This window comes from Postia placenta, assembly GCF_002117355.1.
Source record: "Postia placenta MAD-698-R-SB12 unplaced genomic scaffold POSPLAscaffold_10, whole genome shotgun sequence".
NCBI lineage: Eukaryota > Fungi > Basidiomycota > Agaricomycetes > Polyporales > Adustoporiaceae > Rhodonia > Rhodonia placenta.
In genome coordinates this window covers 820,078-838,062 of record NW_020169841.1, presented here as the reverse complement: position 1 = coordinate 838,062, position 17,985 = coordinate 820,078, and the positions used below count along the sequence as shown (strand labels likewise).

At 57.0% G+C, this 17,985-nt stretch overlaps 5 protein-coding genes across 5 annotated transcripts; 2 read left to right on the top strand and 3 right to left on the bottom strand.

The window, feature by feature from the left end:
- Nucleotides 1-832: 832 nt before the first annotated feature.
- On the top strand, nt 833-4,393 carry POSPLADRAFT_1070696 (hypothetical protein; the record flags this gene model as incomplete). The annotated part of the gene is made up of 14 exons (XM_024482409.1): nt 833-1,137; nt 1,197-1,675; nt 1,728-1,789; nt 1,846-1,940; nt 1,998-2,072; nt 2,128-2,294; nt 2,355-2,447; nt 2,500-2,504; nt 2,558-2,689; nt 2,746-2,827; nt 2,882-3,291; nt 3,343-3,452; nt 3,510-4,117; nt 4,172-4,393. The coding sequence occupies 14 exons, from the start codon at nt 833-835 to the stop codon at nt 4,300-4,302; spliced, it is 2,754 nt and encodes a 917-aa protein (XP_024337202.1). The 3' UTR covers nt 4,303-4,393.
- A 573-nt stretch (nt 4,394-4,966) lies between these two features.
- POSPLADRAFT_1123322 (carbohydrate esterase family 4 protein) lies at nt 4,967-6,144 on the bottom strand (the record flags this gene model as incomplete). The annotated part of the gene is made up of 5 exons (XM_024483534.1): nt 4,967-5,192; nt 5,258-5,474; nt 5,535-5,655; nt 5,707-5,978; nt 6,033-6,144. Coding segments are annotated over 5 exons (948 nt in total), but the record flags the coding sequence as incomplete, so codon positions are not given.
- A 1,910-nt stretch (nt 6,145-8,054) lies between these two features.
- Nucleotides 8,055-9,780, bottom strand: POSPLADRAFT_1066711 (hypothetical protein; the record flags this gene model as incomplete). The annotated part of the gene is made up of 4 exons (XM_024482102.1): nt 8,055-8,092; nt 8,118-8,493; nt 8,532-8,906; nt 8,965-9,780. The coding sequence occupies 4 exons, from the start codon at nt 9,778-9,780 to the stop codon at nt 8,055-8,057; spliced, it is 1,605 nt and encodes a 534-aa protein (XP_024337200.1).
- Nucleotides 9,781-10,563: 783 nt separating this feature from the next.
- On the bottom strand, nt 10,564-17,051 carry POSPLADRAFT_1047852 (hypothetical protein; the record flags this gene model as incomplete). Its single annotated transcript, XM_024479375.1, has 13 exons — nt 10,564-10,985; nt 11,062-12,108; nt 12,171-12,781; nt 12,893-12,966; nt 13,036-13,292; nt 13,523-14,000; nt 14,110-14,274; nt 14,534-16,176; nt 16,329-16,551; nt 16,621-16,692; nt 16,898-16,923; nt 16,944-17,011; nt 17,032-17,051. 13 exons carry the CDS (start codon nt 17,049-17,051, stop codon nt 10,564-10,566), a joined length of 5,106 nt encoding a protein of 1,701 aa, XP_024337199.1.
- A 5-nt stretch (nt 17,052-17,056) lies between these two features.
- POSPLADRAFT_1148808 (hypothetical protein) lies at nt 17,057-17,965 on the top strand (the record flags this gene model as incomplete). The annotated part of the gene is made up of 6 exons (XM_024486226.1): nt 17,057-17,163; nt 17,209-17,301; nt 17,366-17,469; nt 17,549-17,686; nt 17,744-17,809; nt 17,859-17,965. Coding segments are annotated over 6 exons (615 nt in total), but the record flags the coding sequence as incomplete, so codon positions are not given.
- Nucleotides 17,966-17,985: the final 20 nt, after the last annotated feature.

Sequence of the window (17,985 nt, the reverse complement as noted above, 5' to 3'; positions counted from 1 at the left end):
CGGCTCGACATCTACAGGATCAGGTGGCTGGATCAGGCGAGAACCTGTAGACTGGCGCACCTGTAAATAGTAGTTAGTACCTATATAATTACGAGAAAATAAACATGATTTGTAATGTTTCTGCCACGATTTATTTGTGAGGACCCCGGGGGCCAGGGAACCGTGACCAGGCGAGAGTAATGAAGCCTGTTCAGGCAATCGACATTCACCATTGAAGCAGAACATTATAATATCATGTAGGAATATAATGGTGGTACATTCATGGCAGGTGATGCAAGAAAAGTACATCTTGCCAACAGCCACCAATATTGCACCTATTGCAATGGATTGGGAAATTGCCAAAGCGGACTCGCCTCGATAATCGCATATCTCTCATGTACAATTATGGCGCTCAATTACATTGATTGTGTCGTCATGTAATAGATTGCAGGATGGATCTGGTTTTGCTGATGGCCCGCCACTAAGTACACTCACGATCCTGGCCCGATCGCGATCTAGGTGGAATCCTGTGATATCACCTTGCGTCAGCGCTCGCGTCGGCTCGCGTATTGCATTCGGCTACGTCGGCATAATCGTCTATGCGCTCAGGCTCTTTCTCTCATTCACAACAGTACTACTACAGCTTTATAAGTAAACACTCAATACTGCTACTCTGTTTTACAGTAACCAACCAAGCCTACCGTATATTCAAGCCATCATCTGGAAGGGGACCGAAGTGGTCAGAGACAGGAATAGCTCACGGGGATCTATAGTCCCGCGTGGATCCCACCTCTTCTGTTTCCGCTACTGCGCAGTTTGTATGCCTCCTTCCCTCTGACCACCACCGAGCACCATGGCAAGCGAAAAGCTCTCGATGAGCTTCTATGACAAGCAGCCCCACCCCATCCCCGCGCCTGTGGTAGCGACAGCCCCGCCAACCGCTCGGGGAAACCGCGCTGTTTTCTGGCGGAAACTGGTAGTCACCTCTCTCGCGGCTCTATCGTTGTTATACTATGTCGGCTGCTGGTTCTGTGCACTCAGGCAAAGGATCGACGCTCAGGAGGGTAGATGGATCGCTCAGGCTTTCGGCGCGCATCCCCCTAGAAACCTCGGGTACAGGAGAATCCCGTTTGGAAAGGCTGCAGAGGAGATATTCCTGTGAGTAGCTCAGAACGTCTGGTGGTATGTGCATTGAGTCTCAATCGTCTGCACGGCAGAGCTGTGCCAAACCCCGCAAGCGCTATCGCTGCCTCTCGACAGTATGCGACGACACCGCATCTCGCCGGTTCGCCGGGAGACTACAGAACCGCTACTGATTTCCTCGCGCTCCTCCAAACCGAGCTCAGCATTGAAGCGCCTACGCCACTTCCTGTGTTCTCCGCAGGCACTGCCGAGTCTCGCAATGCGACCCTATCCATTAGCGAGGGTTTGAATGGTCCCACGGCATGGATCGACACTTACTATCCCGTCATGAACACCCCGCTCGACCGGCGCGTGGAAATCCTGGATGAGGATGGGGAGGTAGTGTGGAGCGCGGATCTGGAGGAGCAGGCGGACGAAACCGATCCGGAAGCTGGGAAGTACAAGGACGCTGTGCCGACCTTCCATGGCCTGAGCCGCGGTGGTGAGGTACAGGGAAAGCTAGTGTATGCGCACTACGGTCGAAAGCAAGATTACGATGCGCTCGTTGAACAGGGTGGGTGCCTCTGTTCCGCTCTGCCTTCCCGCGTATTTACATATATCTGCAGGGGTCGACCTCAACGGTAGTGTCGTCATTACCAGGTATGGCGGCATCTTCCGTGGCCTCAAGGTGAGAATGACTGGTGTATACCTTAACGTCGATAATTATGTGCGTGTGACTCCTAGGTCAAGGGTGCACAAGACTTGGGCGCGGTAGCCTGCCTCATCTACTCTGACCCGCGCGACGATGGTACAGTCACAGAAGAGAATGGCTATGAACCGTGTGTAGACTTTCAGCATCTAACTGAACTCGCGACCTGACCTTGCATGACGCACAGCTACCCCATGGGCCCCGCTCGTAATCCCACATCGGTACAACGTGGAAGCACTCAGTTCCTTTCTATTTACCCAGGGTATGTCGATTAAGCAATGAGTGTATGCGCCTAGTTTCCAACAAATTCCACGCAGCGATCCAACAACGCCTGGCTATCCCTCCTATGAGAACAGCACTCGCTCGGAAGGATCAAACATCCCTTCAATTCCGAGCTTGCCGATCTCATGGGCCAATGCTAAGGTGCTCCTTGAGGAAATTGCGGATGGCGGCAAGGACAGGACTATTTCGCTCGTGAATCATGGCAAGTCGCGCTTTCTTCTGCACTAATGAAGCTTGATCTAAGCGAGCTGTGGGGTACTAGTGGATGACAGAGTCATCCCTATCTGGAACACGATGGGCGTCATTCCCGGACATATCAAGGACGAGGTGGTCGTAGTTGGTAACCATCGGGACGGTAAGTCGTACGCTGACTATAACTCGTTGTTTGTGCTAAAACAGCACTCTAGCTTGGGTAAAAAATGCACGCGGTTTCTGACCAATATTAGACTAAATGGCTTTGTGTAGGTCATGGGTGCGACCGACCCCTCCTCCGGAACAGCTTCTATCCACGAAGTTGTCCGTGGACTTGGCGCATTACTCAAGGAAGGCTGGACACCTCTTAGGACTATTGTAATCGCCAGCTGGGATGCCGAGGAGGTGCGCATATAACCAGTCTTCACAGAAACTGCTCGCCTCATTTTGTTTGACGACAGTACGGCCTCATTGGCAGCACCGAGTGGGGGGAAGACTTTGCAGACTGGATCGATGAGCACGTTGTAGCCTATGTCAATCTCGGTGCGTTGCTGCAGTGCCAGTCAACTGCGTCACGATTCTTACAATGTACGACAGACTCATCAGTCGGCGGTTCACGCTTCTACAGCTCCTCCTCACCTTCTCTTGCGCACTTCATGCGCGGCGCGGCAGAGAGCATCGCACACCCCACGAAGCCTGGCCTCACATTATGGGATGCCACCCAGGACAGGGGTCCGTTATATGGTACGCACGGACGCGTCGATGAAGAGGCGGTTAGGGTATATGAAGAGGAGCAGGCGCAGCTTGCGGCAGCGGCTGCCGACGAGCTTGGCGTAGGCGTTCTTGGCTCGGGGAGCGACTACACAGTGTTCTTGCAGCGCATCGGCGTCGCAAGCACGAACAATGGCTTTACATCCACACTGTCGGATCCTGTATATCACTACCATTCCGTCTTCGACTCGCAGAGGTGGCAGGAGCTGTATGCCGATCCAGGGTTTTTGCGCCACGTGAGTTGATCTTTGCAGAGGATGACTGTGAGAAGTTAACATTGTACCTAGGTCGCTATTGCGAAATTCCTCGGTCTGCAAACCCTGCGACTGGTGGACTCAATTATCCTACCATTCAACACCACTCACTACGCTGTGCAGCTCGGTGCCTACCTCGACCAGTACGTTTAGGGCTTACTGTCACACCTTACATTGGCTGATCGCATGACGTGGCACAGTGTGGAACAAATCGCATTAGCAGCCTCGCTTGACGTCGACTTCTCAGACCTCAGGGAGTCCATCGACTCATTGTACGCAGCGAGCCAGTCCTTAGACGAGGAGAAGTTCAAGGCCGAGCACGAAATCAAGCGCTTCATCAGGCGGATCGTGCGGCGCCGCTTGATTAAGAGACATCTACGGAGGGCCTGGTGCACAATCAAGAAGGTATTCGGAAAGCCGTGCGCGGAGAGGCGGCTCAACGCCGTCGAGGGCGTGCACCACCAATTGGACGAGCCCAGGTCTAACCACGTCGCGCCCCCATTTCAAAAGAGGGATGGACGCGCATTCAAGCCTCGTGTAGGGCTGTGGGGCGGCAAAATGTGGGAGCGGGAGCAGCACGCCCGCGAGCATGCACACGAGCGGTCCGGCGGCTGCCAAGTCCAGTGGCGTGCTCGTGCTCGTCCGAACTTCGACGACAAGCTGCGCGAGAGGTTCAGACAAGTTGTCAAGCGTGTTCGGACAGTGAACAAGAAGCTGGGGTCGTTTGAGCGCGGCTTCATCCACCCAGACGGCATCAAGGACCGTGAGTGGTATCGTCACCTAGGCGTTGCCCCAGGGAAGTGGCTCGGTAAGTGTCAGCTGTGTAAGACTGTTGCAGTGAACTCACCGCACATTCGTGTAGGGTACGGTGCGACAACGCTCCCGGGGCTAACTGAGGCCATCACGTTCGAGGCAAACGCTACGCTTGTGCGGTACGAGGCCGAGAGACTACAGGAGCTCATTGACAGGCTTGCTGAGGAGATTCTGCCTTGATCCTATGATTCGATGTTGATGACGCGTAGTATACAGTGTATGAACAGTGACAAGATTTGTCCACCTTTTATGCGACATGGCGATGTTTCGCAGACAGTACGCGAATGCTGTGCCTTAAGGGTCGAGGGGTGCCAATGGATGCCAGACGGCAATCATCTAATCAGGGTGCGCTTCTACATCTAATTTCATACAAATACAATAATCTAACGCAGTATACATATTGTATCTTGGTAGGTTGTACATAAGACGGTGGATGAGTCATTCGAAGCTGAGATTAATAATAGAAAGTAAGAATATGCAGGCCCTTAAAGCGAACATCCTTCTACAGAATGGCCAGCGCTGCGAAGAAGCCCCCCAGACATATCGTGCACCATGCGAGAAACGCGTCAAAGTGGAACTGTTCGGCCGTTCCGCTCTTGTGTGCGCTGCTGGCGGCCGCATGGTTTGAGGTTGCACTTGCAGCTCGTGCACCGGTGCCAGTGGCGCTACTGGTACGGGCTGCAGCCGCGCCTGTTGCGGAGTTGGACTCGCCTGTGCTCGTCCCGCTTGCACTCGCGTTCGCACTGCTCATCAAGCCGGCGGCGCCCGCTTGGAACGCCAGCACGCTATCCGTATCTTCCACCTCTTCACTATCACCGCCGCCGTCTCCATCGTCTCCTGCGACATTCTGATACGCGCTGGCATTGTCCAGCCGCGCGACGCTAACGACGTCCCATCCATTCTGCCCGATGAAGGGGAACGCGTCGATGTACGCCTGCACAGACAGATTGCTTAGTTCGTGCTCTAGAATGATGAGCCCCGGGCTCTGGGGCCCGGCATACCACTCCGCGAGAGAGGCATGAACGGTCGAGAGGTTCGTCCCGCCAGTCGTGAGTGACCAGTCCTCCGTGCTATACAGCATTGTGAGAAAGAACATGCGGTCACATTGGGGACTTGTATGACTTCAGGTACGTACTCGTGGTTCCACATGACAGTGGTCAATCCGAATACCTCAAGAGCGATGGCCCGGACGCGAGTATCCGTATCGCCGTACGGAGGACGCCAGAAACGGGGGAGTCGTCCCCCTGTGGAGTTATGGATGAGCTGCATTGACCAGCCAAACTCGCCGACGAGCTGGAGATTGCTCAACGTCGTCATGTACGGGTGCGTCCAGGTGTGCACGGCGATGTCATCTAGAAAAAAAACTGGTTGAATCGGCAATTCACGATAATACTACAGCGGCATTGTCCGACCTTCGTTCGTCTCAAAGGCCATGACAAACTCGTCCGCATTGTTGATGATGTTGACGCCGATCATGAAATGCGTGGCATGCACGCCTTGTTCTTGCAGGAACTCGTACAGCTTCGTGGAGTACTATGCCATTGGTGAGCGACAGCTCAATCCCAGATGTCGATGATAACTCACCGGCAGAGGACCGTCATCGAAACATGCGCCGACGACACCATCCGGAGCATCCCATATATCGCCGTCGATTCTGCATTTGTATGTCCCAGAACAAACTTCGTCACTGGTAGGGTTGAAGCTCTTCGGATAGGTAGGATTACCCGCGGCATCCATAGTCGACTGAGGTATATCCGGGATCTTGCCAGCGGAAACTGCTGCATCGAGTGCATCTACCCAAGCCTGTGGCAGATTCGAAGGATCGGGCGAATGTGTCGGGTAAGGTGCAGACCACGCTAAGACGTTGTCAGATGTACAAACGAGGATGGTATGATATAACGGAGCCTCACTTGGTGACCCGACTTCAGCGTATTGCACTCCGTCTGTTGATTCACGTCTGAAAAGGGAATGCACGGGATGATCTTCACGATGATGCCAGGCAGCTGGAAGACGCTTGTTGAGAGAAATGTTGTGTTCTGCGGCAGGTAGAATGGATCGCGCTGAGCACGCAAGGTCATAAATAGGAAGTAACAGAAGAAACAAGCGAATGAGATGAGCCATTTCGTTTGAGGGTCAAAGAGCGACGAGGGTAGAAAAGTGTGTTGTGGTTGAAGTTAAGACGTTGAACGTTGAACGTGCACCCGAGGTGTAACATCTTCATAGGACAACACCGGCACGCCGGCATACCGCTCGTGAAGTCGTTGATGTTGACTGACGTTACTTGAAGCTACGTCACCGACAATTCTGGCCCACCGCATTTGGGCATGTAATTACTAGGTTAAGCAGAAGGCGCATCATGCCGACGCGGCGGTAGTTTCGAATATAGATGCCGATACATCTATCTCGCAACACTATCATATGCATTCATTCAATTAATTCTGCGAGTTTATACCCCGTACAGCGTAGGTGAACGTAGAGTGAGACCGAGCCTCCTATAGCTCTTAGCAGTAGGCTCCGCGCCCTCGCATAGAACTGATTCCAACACAGTTCAACCCGGGGAAATCGAGACAAGCTGTGGTCGTACTAAGCAAGCCGCAAAACACTCACCTCTGTATTCTCGAAATCTTGCTTGCTGCTTGTTCACAGAACGGGAGAGGAGGTAATGAAGTGATACGAAGATATTTCCACTTGAAGCCGGCTAACGGCCGTTAGGTGCAACGTTAGGCTCTATTCCCGAATGATATTATTAATTTCTACTTATCCATGCGGCCGCCTGAGGAGAATAACTGGGAGCGCATGAGAAAGGGATGCATCAGCAGATGCAGCCAGTAGAACGTACTTGAAGGCAGCGACGTGAATAGTATCAGCCAATCAAAGGGCTCGTTTCTTGACCTCGATCGATCGAGGACGAGGCGCTGATGCCGGCGTGTGTGGCGATGATTACCGCGGTGGCCCGAAACTAAATACCGGTCGCAGGCTATTTTAATGAACGGAACGTGCATTCAATATTTGCATAGGCACGGATATCGAGAATATGAATGCTCAAGCGCTCACCGCCCGAACCCCGTGTATAGCATCTCAATGGAATGCGGGCTTCCGCTGACACGCACACGCAGCAACTTGATGAGATGGACGATGGCGACCAAGATTCAAGGTAGCAAGATCCACCCACCGGACATGCTGCTACCACGCGTCGCGGACCTTACTACCGTGCGTCGATGAGGATCGCTCTAGCACGATTCCGAGGATTCTTCGCCATGCAACCTGTGCATGGCCTGTCCGTCGTCCACGCTGAGGCCTGCCCCTTACGGCGAGCCACCATCCAGATCAATACAATCTTACAAAGCTCACGCACGGCGTACGGCCACGCCAGCGAATCAATTAGCTGATAACGACGAGGAACAAATACACATCACCGCGTGAAAGCGTCCGCATATGCCATACACCTCATCATCGCCCTGCACACGCTCACGCTCACGCCGACGCGGGCACAGGCGCAGGGGACGCGCTTCCGCCGCCGTCCCCGCGGTACGCCGGACGCAGCACCAGCACGCCCTTGCTCAGCTGCGCCACCTCCTTCACCAGCGCCGTGAACCGCATCTTCTTCCCCTCGTCCGTCAAGTACGGCGTGAAGTGGTGGATACAGTCCCGCGTCGTCGCCCCGGGCGTGTTCCGCAGCCACTCGATCACCATGTGGTCTTCGAGCTCCACGCCTCCCGGCGGGCCCGGTGCGCGCCGCTTCTTGGGCTTTGCGGACGGATCGTCTGTCGCCTTGCGTTTCGCGGAGGGCTTGGCGGGGGGTGCGCCGTTCGGCGTAGGGCTGGTCGGCGACGCGGGACTCCCTGCGGCAGGACTCGTTGCGCGGCTCGCGCTCGCGAGAGGACTCGATGCGCGACTCGGCCCACTGGGTTTAATCTTCGACATAGAGGGGCTCATCGCGCGTTTCGCCACGATAGAGTGTCCGCCGTGGCTGGTAGTAACGGGCGACGTAGGACGTGATAGCGCATCTGTCTGCGACTCCGTCTTGATCTGCAGCGGCGGCTGGCTGCCGGTGGGTGCCTTCACCCCGTTTGCGGGCGCTGGCGTGGATGGGGGCTGGGAGGGCGTACGAGAGGCTTTTGGCTCGGGGGCGATGATCGCGGGGCCAGTGTGCACTGGGGTCGGCTCTTCTTCTTCCTCCTCCTCCTGCTCGCTCATGTATGGGTTCTCTTCGTCACTATCATCATATCCACCATCTTTCTCCAATTTCTGTAGCGTCTTCTGGAGATTCTTGCCCGCCCGCGTGAGGGTGATATCATCTTCGTCATCCGACTCGTCGATGTATCCCTCACGGGTTTTATTAGCGTTTTTATACTCCCTCTTGAGCCGCTCCTGTAGAGTCACGACATGTCAGATCGTAGCATAGGGACAAAGCGGATGTTGCTTGCCTCCAGCTCCTTCGCCTCCTCATCGTCTGCTTCTTCTGGCTCCATCTTCTCCTCATCGTCCTGGAACGTTTCTTCGAAGTCGAGCTCGTCTACATCACCTTCCGCACCCAGCTCACGCCGCAACTTGCGTTTGCGGAACTCGCCATCCTCGTCATCATCATCACCGAACAGCCCCGCCATCCCATCGTCCACCACCTTGAGCTTCCGGCCACCCGAGCCTGCGCCGGCCGGCATGCCTGCTGGAGTGCCCTCACGCCCGGCTTTGAACAGGGCGGTGGTCGCCTCTGAGGGAGCTTGTCCGTTCCGTCTTCGAAGGAGCCAGCGCTCCGGATCCTTGTTCTTTTGAATCTTAGTCATCTGTAGCCATGTTCAGCATGTTCAGCACAGTAATTAAAGCAGACCGAGGGCGGCGCACCAGAGACTCCGCCTCCTCCAGCGTCGGCACATGGTGTTTCGGCTTCTGCTGGAACTTGTACCACCGATGCGCCGGGACGAACTTGAACGCGTTGTCCGGCGCGGGCATGAACATCGCGTGCGTCTCGGACTTGGAGACCTCCTCCATCCTGCCCAGCCACATCTCCTTCTGCGTCGCGTCCTCGATGACCCACGGATAGCGCTCCTCGCGCCGCAGCTTGCGCACCTCCTCGGGCACGAGGAACACCTGCTTCGTCTTCTTCTGGAACCGCTTCTTCGGCGGCGCCTTCTCCTTGCCCTTGTCGCCCCCCGCGCCGCCGCCGCCGCCGCCCTGGATCGGCCGGCCCTCCGCGTCGACCATGACGATCTTGCCATCCACGCCGATGACGGGCTTGCCGTCCGGGCCGAGCATGGGGCCGACGGCCTGCGGCACGGCGGCGGGCGCGTCGTCCGCCTCGCGGCGCAGGTCCTTGCGGTTCAGCCGGATGGGCAGCTCCCACAGGAGCGGATCGACGGGCTTGCGCGAGTCGAACTTCATGATGTCGTACTTCCAGCCGTTCAGCGAGGACGACATCAGGCGGAACTCGGAGAATCGGCCCTCGGGCGGCGGCGGCCTGAGGTCGCTGTCGTCGTCCGGGTTGGGCGGGCGCGGGCGCGGGGGGCGCGCGGGCCGCTCGGCGGGCTTCTCAGAGGGTTTGTCAGGGGGCGCAGACGGCGGTAGGCCCTCTTTCTTGGGCGGCGGCGGCGGCGGCGGCTGCCCGGGTCTCCTTTTCTTCGGGTGGAAGAGCAAGTCCATTCCGGTCCGTTTGGGGGCCATCGTGCGCGGTGTGCTCGGCGGGGGGTATCGCGGGGTGCTCGACGGGGTCAGGAATAGCCTGTGGTGGTCGTGAACGGTCGTGTGTATAGTGGAAGCAAGCACGGGAGGTGGTGGTCGAGGTCAAGGCATGTCGCGGCTCCGCCAGACGCCACAGTGACTGTGTAACCGGGCGCCATACAAATGAGGTAAGCGTTCTTGTTATCCTGACAAGAACGGTTACCGCATTTGGAGTGCCTGCACCATTCTTGTCGTCCGGTCCGCGTCGACGCCGCGTTCTTTTGACTGATATGCGCGATGGATGGGATTTGCACTGATTCGCATGGGAGAAGAAGGACGCGCAATGGATCTCAAATACTTTCTGAGGAGCGGCGCTACGATACAGCGGGGAGATTGGTGGGTGTATGCGGGTGAAGCAAGAATTCTCGACACAATATAAAGGATACAGAAGACGGTCGTGCGGGAGTCTAAAAGTATATAACGGCGCTCGAGCGTCCAAACACCCGATGTATAATTATTGGCGGAAAGTCCGGGCTCGTGGAATCGTAATGGTCGTCTCCAAAATGCGGGTCAATCCCATGTAAAACACCAGCCTGAATACCGGCTTCAATGCTTACCAAAGCTATGCGAACGAAACGGAGGATGCGCGCAATACATAAGTGTGCAGTGCAAAAGGCCATCGGCGGAGTCACCTTGCGAGAGAGAGAGAGTAAACGGACGTGATGGGACAGAGACGAAGACAACATCGCAATCAGTACATATGCACAGAGCCCGTCCCTGCGCGGCTTATGATGAGGGGTCTGTCTTCGCGATCTGCACGCCCGACGCGCCATTATTCGCGTTGGGGGACTGCCCCATAGGCCCCGGGCCAGGGGGGTATATGTTTTGTGACGATCCCGGTCGTGAGTGTGGCGGTTGCCCAGACGGCAGCGGCTGGTGGGGTGTTGGTGGTTGATGGTGCGGAGGTGCTTGGTGTGGGGGCGGTGGGCCCTGGTGTAGAGGCGGGGGCGCGCCTGGAGGGCCGGGGTGCGGATACGACTGCACGCCAACGGGCGGGCCGTGCGCATACACGACCGACTGCGGGGGCCCGGGCGGGAAGGGTGGTGGCGGCATGCCATGTCGTATGCTGTCGAGCTCGTGCCGTAGCATCTCAATCTCGCGGCCCATCTCCTGGTGGCTTTGCTTCAAGTTCATAATGAAATCGATCGCTGCAATGATCAACGAGGGAGACGGCGTTAAGCGGCCGAGTCTGCACAATGAAAGCGGATACGGAGAGGTAAGTACCTTTGCTGAGGATCTCCCATTTGCTTGCTTTCATGCCGCGATCGGCGGGGAGCTGGTCGCGTAGCTCGTCAAAGAGCTCCTTCATCTCCTTCCTGCGCTTTCTCTCCGCGAGCTTGTGCGACACGCGCAGCTCGGGGGAGCGGGAGTAGGGGGTCGAGCCGGACTCCTTGAGGGCCTGCTGGGCGGCAGCATCGTCGCCCACGGGGGCGGATGATGGACCGGCGGGATTGGAGAAAGGTGATTGGTCTGCGGCTCGGACACGCGACGGGGGACGGGAGCGTGACCTGAGGACGCGGGACGGGCCTGTGGAGGGCGGGGAGGGCAAATTTTCGGGGGAAATGGCAGGGGCAGACATTCGGCGATCCTGGGCGAAGGAGACGGGAGGCATGGTGCTGAGAGGGTCGTATGAGTGCGGAGGGCCCGCCATATTAACATTGGGCTCGTTCTGCATGGGGGAGGCCTGATCGGGATGCTGAGGGTTGGCAGGCCACGCGAATGTAGCGATGCCGCCAGGAGGCCGCCCATGTGGCAACTCCCCGGCAACTCCCGACGGCGGCGTGGAGTAGCCACTGGCTGCCATCGGCGTGCTTGCACTTGCACCCGCACCCGCACTCGCATGCGTCGTATCCCGTCTCTCCCCTCCCCACCGCTCCCGGCCCCCTCCCCGCGCATCCACAGAATTTCGACGATCGTACAAGCTCAGCTGCGCAATCTTCTGCGTGTCAATCGCCGACCCACGCCGTTTCGGCGCGGGGCCCTCTGTCTCCATCCCACTACCAGGCCCATCCATGTCTTCCATCCCCGGGCTCTGCACCCCCGCCTCCGGCGACATCTTCCGTTTGATCCCCTGAACTGGAGAAGGTAGGTGTCGATCGTGCAGCAGCCCCGACGCCCGAGGACCAGCCGCTATCGAGTGACGCCGCGCGCTGTATCCCGCCTGCCCAGCCTCGCGCGCAGCAAGGTGACGTGACCCCCCCTGCTCGCGTGGCTCGGGCTTATGCTCCCGCGAATCAACGTCCATCCTGTCACCGTGGGTCCTTCCGGACGCTGCAAACATACACACAGTCGCTAAGCCGTCTGCACGTGGATCGTAGCGCTAGTGTCATTACCTCCAGCGACAGCACCATCTTCTCTGCTGCCAGACGGACTTCTTTCAGGGCCGCCCTCGGATTCTCGACGGGTCTCATCAGCCAGTGCGGGTCTTTTACCGTCTGCAGACGACGATCGCTGCGGCCTTCTCGAATGGGCCTTGCTTTCCGACGATAGCGCAGATGCATCGCCGAATCTGAAGGAAGACGCCGGATGGGGCGGTGCGAGCGGGCCTCGTGGTGGATGATCGTGGGCTACAGAGAACGCGGGGAGGGGAGGGGAGTTGAGACGGCGGAAGGATGATGGCCCGCTGCCCAGTGCTGCGGAGTTGGTCATATGTGAGTGCGCTGCCGGGCCAGCATGCAGTGAAGGGTCTGTGATGGATCCTCTGCGCTGGTTCTGGAGGAATTCGAGGGGTGCGAGGGGAGCTACGGGCGAATGTCGGGCAGGCACGGTGGGCGAGGCGGAGGGGTTGGACGGGGCGGAGGGAGGGTCGTGCGGAGGAGCGCGAGGCGAGCCCGTGTTGTGCATGGGCCTGGGAGGAGGAGCGGGGAGGGGGTCTACGCGGGAGGTGCTTATACGGACCACTGCAGTGGTTAAGGAAGAGAACACAGACGCGTGGCTGCCATCCCTTCCACGTGGCCAGCGCAACCGTCCGGTTTTGGGTAGATTGTATGATACCGTCCCCTGTCCACCATCCCCCTTGTCCCCTGCGCTCTCTCCCATCCCCGCTCCTTGTCACCCAGCCTCGCTCTGCACCCTTGTCCTCCCCCGCAATTTAAGCCCGCATACAACAATCCGCATAATCCTAATCTCCTATCGATCGTACGCTGCCGCCGGCGAGCCGCCTCGTTCACTCTTATATAGTGTCTCATTGTATCATACACTCTGCAGCGTATGTAGCGAGTGAGAGCGGGGTGCCCGGCCGTAGCCACGCTTGTTCGACTTCCATGCGATGCTGCCCGCTATTTCGCTCCGAATCGGCCTGCCACCGTTCTGCATTCTCCGCGAGAAGGCCGAGCCACCCGTCCGGATGCCCAGGGACGCGCCCGTGCAGCACAGCAAACACTGCTCCCGGCGCAGAGCGACTCGATAACGCCCCGAGAATCGCGCTCGATCACTGCGAGATTGCTGGACAAGTACTACTAGTGCTAAGAGCGATCGGTCGTCTCCAACAGAGACACGGCTGCAGACGCATGCGGCGACTCCATTGGCCTGACAAGCCGCCGGGCCTCCCGCGCACCCTTTTGACTCAGCAGTCGTACGCAAGCAGAATACTATGTGAGACGCTCTCCGCCGATCCGACACAACACTACATAGACGTACACGGCCGCTATCGCAGCCCTAAATTACGCAGGGATGCACAGCGCACCGCGCGCAAGCGTCCGTCGGCCAGCCTCGCTCATAGGTATGTGGCGCACGATCTCGTAGGACTTCTGGCTGTTCCGCGTCCGCCGTGTGCCCTCCTTCGCCGCCTCGGACTCCTGCAGTGCCGCCATGTTGGCGTCGTCGATGCCGACCATATACCTCACCCAAGGTCCGTAGTCCATGAACACCGCGGTACGATCCGTCAGCGCACGCACAGGAATCTGCAGCTCTTCAAGGCCAGCAATCGTCTGGGCGGCACGCTCTCGTGCCGAAGGGGCGCAGCCCTGGAGATCCGTGGGCAGGAAACACTTGCAGCCAAGTTGATTCTGGCACCTCGCAAGCGCCTCGCGTGCAAATATGACATCCTGGCGGTAAAAGGATTCATTAACAGGCAGCGCTGACGCGGCCGTAGCTGCATCACAGGGCAAGGGCGTATACCCCAGCTCCGTGTCGGCAGTGCGTGGCTCGACCATCATCGTTTCCTGAAAACAGTCAGGAATACCACTGTCTAAGCAAGCAGAGCACATACCGTGAGTAGGTCTTCCCATCGCAGGTGTAGATAACAATCGACGAAAGATAAATTTCTCTGACATTGATCCATGCGCCGCAAGGCATCCGGGGATCCCATTTGAGAGGCTTCGTTACAAGGCAGCTCAGGAAGCGCGTCTGGCGGGGCGACCGATATGTGATTTGGGCAATCCCCTTTACTGCCTTCAGGATGGCCCACGACCCCAAATTGTAGCTGGAGGATGGCGCCTCTCAGATCAGGTGTTCGGACTGTAGGAGGTGTCTTCGACAGCACTTCGTGCTGCTCTGCGTCATCCACTCGTTCATATAGTCGCGAAAGGACACCGCGAGGAACGGGTCGACGTTCCACAACAGACAAACACCGCAAATAGGAAGCCGCAAGCGGGGTCGGACACGGTGTGAACGCGAGTATCTCCTGCAAGGGCAAATCGTTCACTGGTATCAAGGAGACGTCTGCAGCCGTCCACGTGAGCTTTAAACTACAGACGCTAATTTGTTGACACTCGCCGTTACACGTCAAGACCACCGGTCTCCGACAGTCCTTGATGATGTTGATCAATGCGGGCCAGAAACCACTGTCGCCTTCGTATAACACGTCTACCTCCTCAACAAGTATAATGGACTGGGAGACCGACGGCTGGGACGGGGAGTTTATTGCGCTGTCCGGTGCTGTCGCGTAATCCCCAAGAACATTGGTGACATTCACTTCTTGCTCCGAGTCCACGCGCCTGAGACGCCTGTGTACCGGACGGTGCGCTTCTCGCATCCCGTCCGCGCCCGCTATTGCATCCCCTTCACGACCACCAACGAACAGCCGCTTCTGCTGGCGCTGGGTCTGCTTCACCAGATGGTTCTTCCCCACGTCGCCGATGAGCTTGTTCAGGGCTGTGCCGCTGCGGTCGCCAATGCCCGGGTACACCTCGAAGACGTCCCACCCCAGCTCCTCCGCACACGCATAGACGGCCGCAGTCTTCCCGCATCCGGACGGGCCGTGCAGGAGAATCGTGTTGTGAATTTGATCGCCGAAACGAGGGGCGGAACAGGAGAAATCAGGGACGGCACCCGCCTCGGGCTCGGTAGATGATTTAATAGGCTCACAGGGTGCCTCATCCGCGGCTTCTCCTGGGGCACGTTGCAGCCGAGAGAGCGTTCGCTGACAGAACGCGACCTCGTCCTCGCTTTCGGCCTCCCCCCAAACGCAATCAGACTCGACCCCGTCGTCCACGAGCCACGCGTCATCCGGTTCCTCCGAGTCTAATCGCTGCCGCTTTCTGCGCTTGTGAATTTGCCTTAGAACTTGCGGTCGCTTGACTCCTCGCGCTTCTTTTCTTGGCTTCGTTCTCTTCTTGGGCTCAGGCTGGCTACCTAAATTTTGAGTCGGGCCCTCCGAAGGTAATGTCTCGACACGTAGTTTGAGGGCGAGTAGCCACGCGCGCAGATAGAGTGCGCGGTCTTCATTTCCGAGCGTCTCGTCGGCACGTCGAGGACGCCACTTATCTGTCCATAGCTCGTGTGACAAAGCAGACTCATTTAGATGGTCTTTTTCCCGAGCCAAAGACAGCTCCACAACACGCCGGATAGCTGGATACGCACGGTGAGACAGGGGGATGTCGTCGAAGCTCGTTCCTAGCAGCGGACTGCCTTGAGGGTCGGTGTCGCAAGATGAGGGTCCAGCCGCGGAGTCAGAGGTGCATGGCATTCGCGTGTCCAGAGAAGGTGGAGCAACAAGCATGGCTTCTGATGTCGGAGTCGAGATCGCAATTGCATTCGGCGAGCCGCTGACGTGTACTGCGCTTGAGGCACAAGGGTCAGTGGACAGGGACATAGGGCCTGCCGTCGGATGATGCTGTGCATCCGGCCGGCGCTTTACTAATTCCGTTGCTGATGGGCGGAAAAGGGTCTGAGGCCCTCGAACGTGCTGTGTGTGACGATCTGGCAGGGGGGCATCGACGAATTTATTGTGGAAGCTCCGCCTTATAGGGCTGATCCTTGTAGCGGGTTTACGTCGAGGTGCGAAAATGGAATAGAAAGCCTTTGGGGATTCATCACTAGCTTTGAGGGGCTTGACAGGACTTGAGTCTATGATGATGGGCTTTTCACGGCTGAGGCCCTCTACTAAGGCATCTTGTCCTGAATGGCTGTCCGTGCAGTCAGTTTGCAGACGCGTGCTTCCTCTATTCACTCCATTCGGGTCAGTAGCCCGAATTCGAAAACTCGAGTGGGCAAGTCCTGTGCGGCCAATTCGGGACCCAGATCGCCACATAGAGAAGTGGGGCACTCACCTGAAGGGGTATCTGAGTCGTCCAGTATGCCTTCGCTCGATAGCATTTCCACATCCGTTGTTCCTGGACTCGCGTCCGAAATCTCGACCAATTCAATATCGCTGGCTTCTGTGCTCTTGGTGTCTCCCTCGGATCTTTGTGATTCCGACGCAGCGGTGGAAGGCGGACTGTTGCCAGCAGCGGCCTTGATAGAAAACAGATCTAGTAATGATCTTTGAGTAGGCTATGAAGATGCGGGTCACATTGCGTGAGAGAGGCGAACCGGCGCGACATGTGAGGTGGGAAGACTGACCACCACCTTCCCCTTCTGACCTTTTCGGGTGCTAGCGCGCTTTCTGAGCTCAGGCATGAGTGTAGAGGCAGTCTGTGGGTAAAATGTACAGGAATTTCCGTGGTGGGGGAGGAAGAAACGCGAGGTGGCTGAAAGCGGTGGACGCGGTTGAAGACGCGACGCGCCTATCGAATCGACGCGTTGTGGCAACCCGATCATGTCCACGTGTTTGCCGAGATCCCGATCTGAGCCTTTCGATCAAACTGCGACCAGCAGTGCTTGTGTCGAGTTTACCCACCGAGTCGTTCACATCGAGCCATATGGCTGATGACACGTCCACATGCACTCCCGGACTTCTGGTAAATCATAAGCATACTCTGAAATGGATATCTGAGGAGTATCACGGTAAGCTCTGTGTGGTTGCGGTCTCACAGGGCAAGGAAAGAGTTCATGTTTAGATCTCAATGGCTCCCACTACCAGATACTGGACGCATCGCCAACACCTCTTGAGTTCTCGCGGATCGTCCACATTGGACGACCTGCTCTCATACGGAGTAAGGCTTGGTCCATAAGTACCTCTCGCATCATAATATGGTGATCTACAGGTAGCGAAATCCCCGAGGGGATGTCTCGTTGGACAGACCGCTACCTCATTGAGCGTATGGGAGAGAGAAAAATCTCAATTGCGGTCACTCCCACGGGGTGAGATGTCTACTACGTGCTACTTCTGCAGAAGCTGATGACAAATGACTATGACCCGCCTTAGGCGGGCAGATGCCATAACTCAAGGACCTGATGGTCGTCTATTCTTCGCCGAGCCTCACGTGGAGACAATGACTATGGGCCGCTTTCTGGAAATGTTACACAATGGTCAGACACGTGGACTTACTTACCCTCTCACGTTGAGAAGTGAAATTCGCACTGACAAAGCCAACAGCTGATGGCGAAGTGCATTATCTCCAATCGCAGAATGGGAATTTGTATACCGCGCGCTACTACGACTCTGTCGGTGACTCAGACCCCTCAGAATTTGAACCATTGCGTGGCGACGTGCCATCGGAAGTACCGTGGTGCAGCGAAGCACTCGGTAAGTAGCGTTGAGCTTGTTTGACGCGAGCGCTCTATCCGACATCTTGATGCCCAGACCGGTCACCGGATGCTGTTAACCTGTGGATAGGCAACAGTGCAAGTGTCACTAGTATTCACAGTGGTAAGGCAGAATGCCAAATCACACTAGTTTGATTTTGACGTCGTTGCAGACCCTTACGAGAACATCTATTCGGTAGTGCGCGGCAAAAAGCACTTCACTCTGTTACCACCGACAGAAGGATGGCGCCTGCAGGGTTCGTTCAGTAGAAGTCATTGATTCATGTAGACCGCACTAAT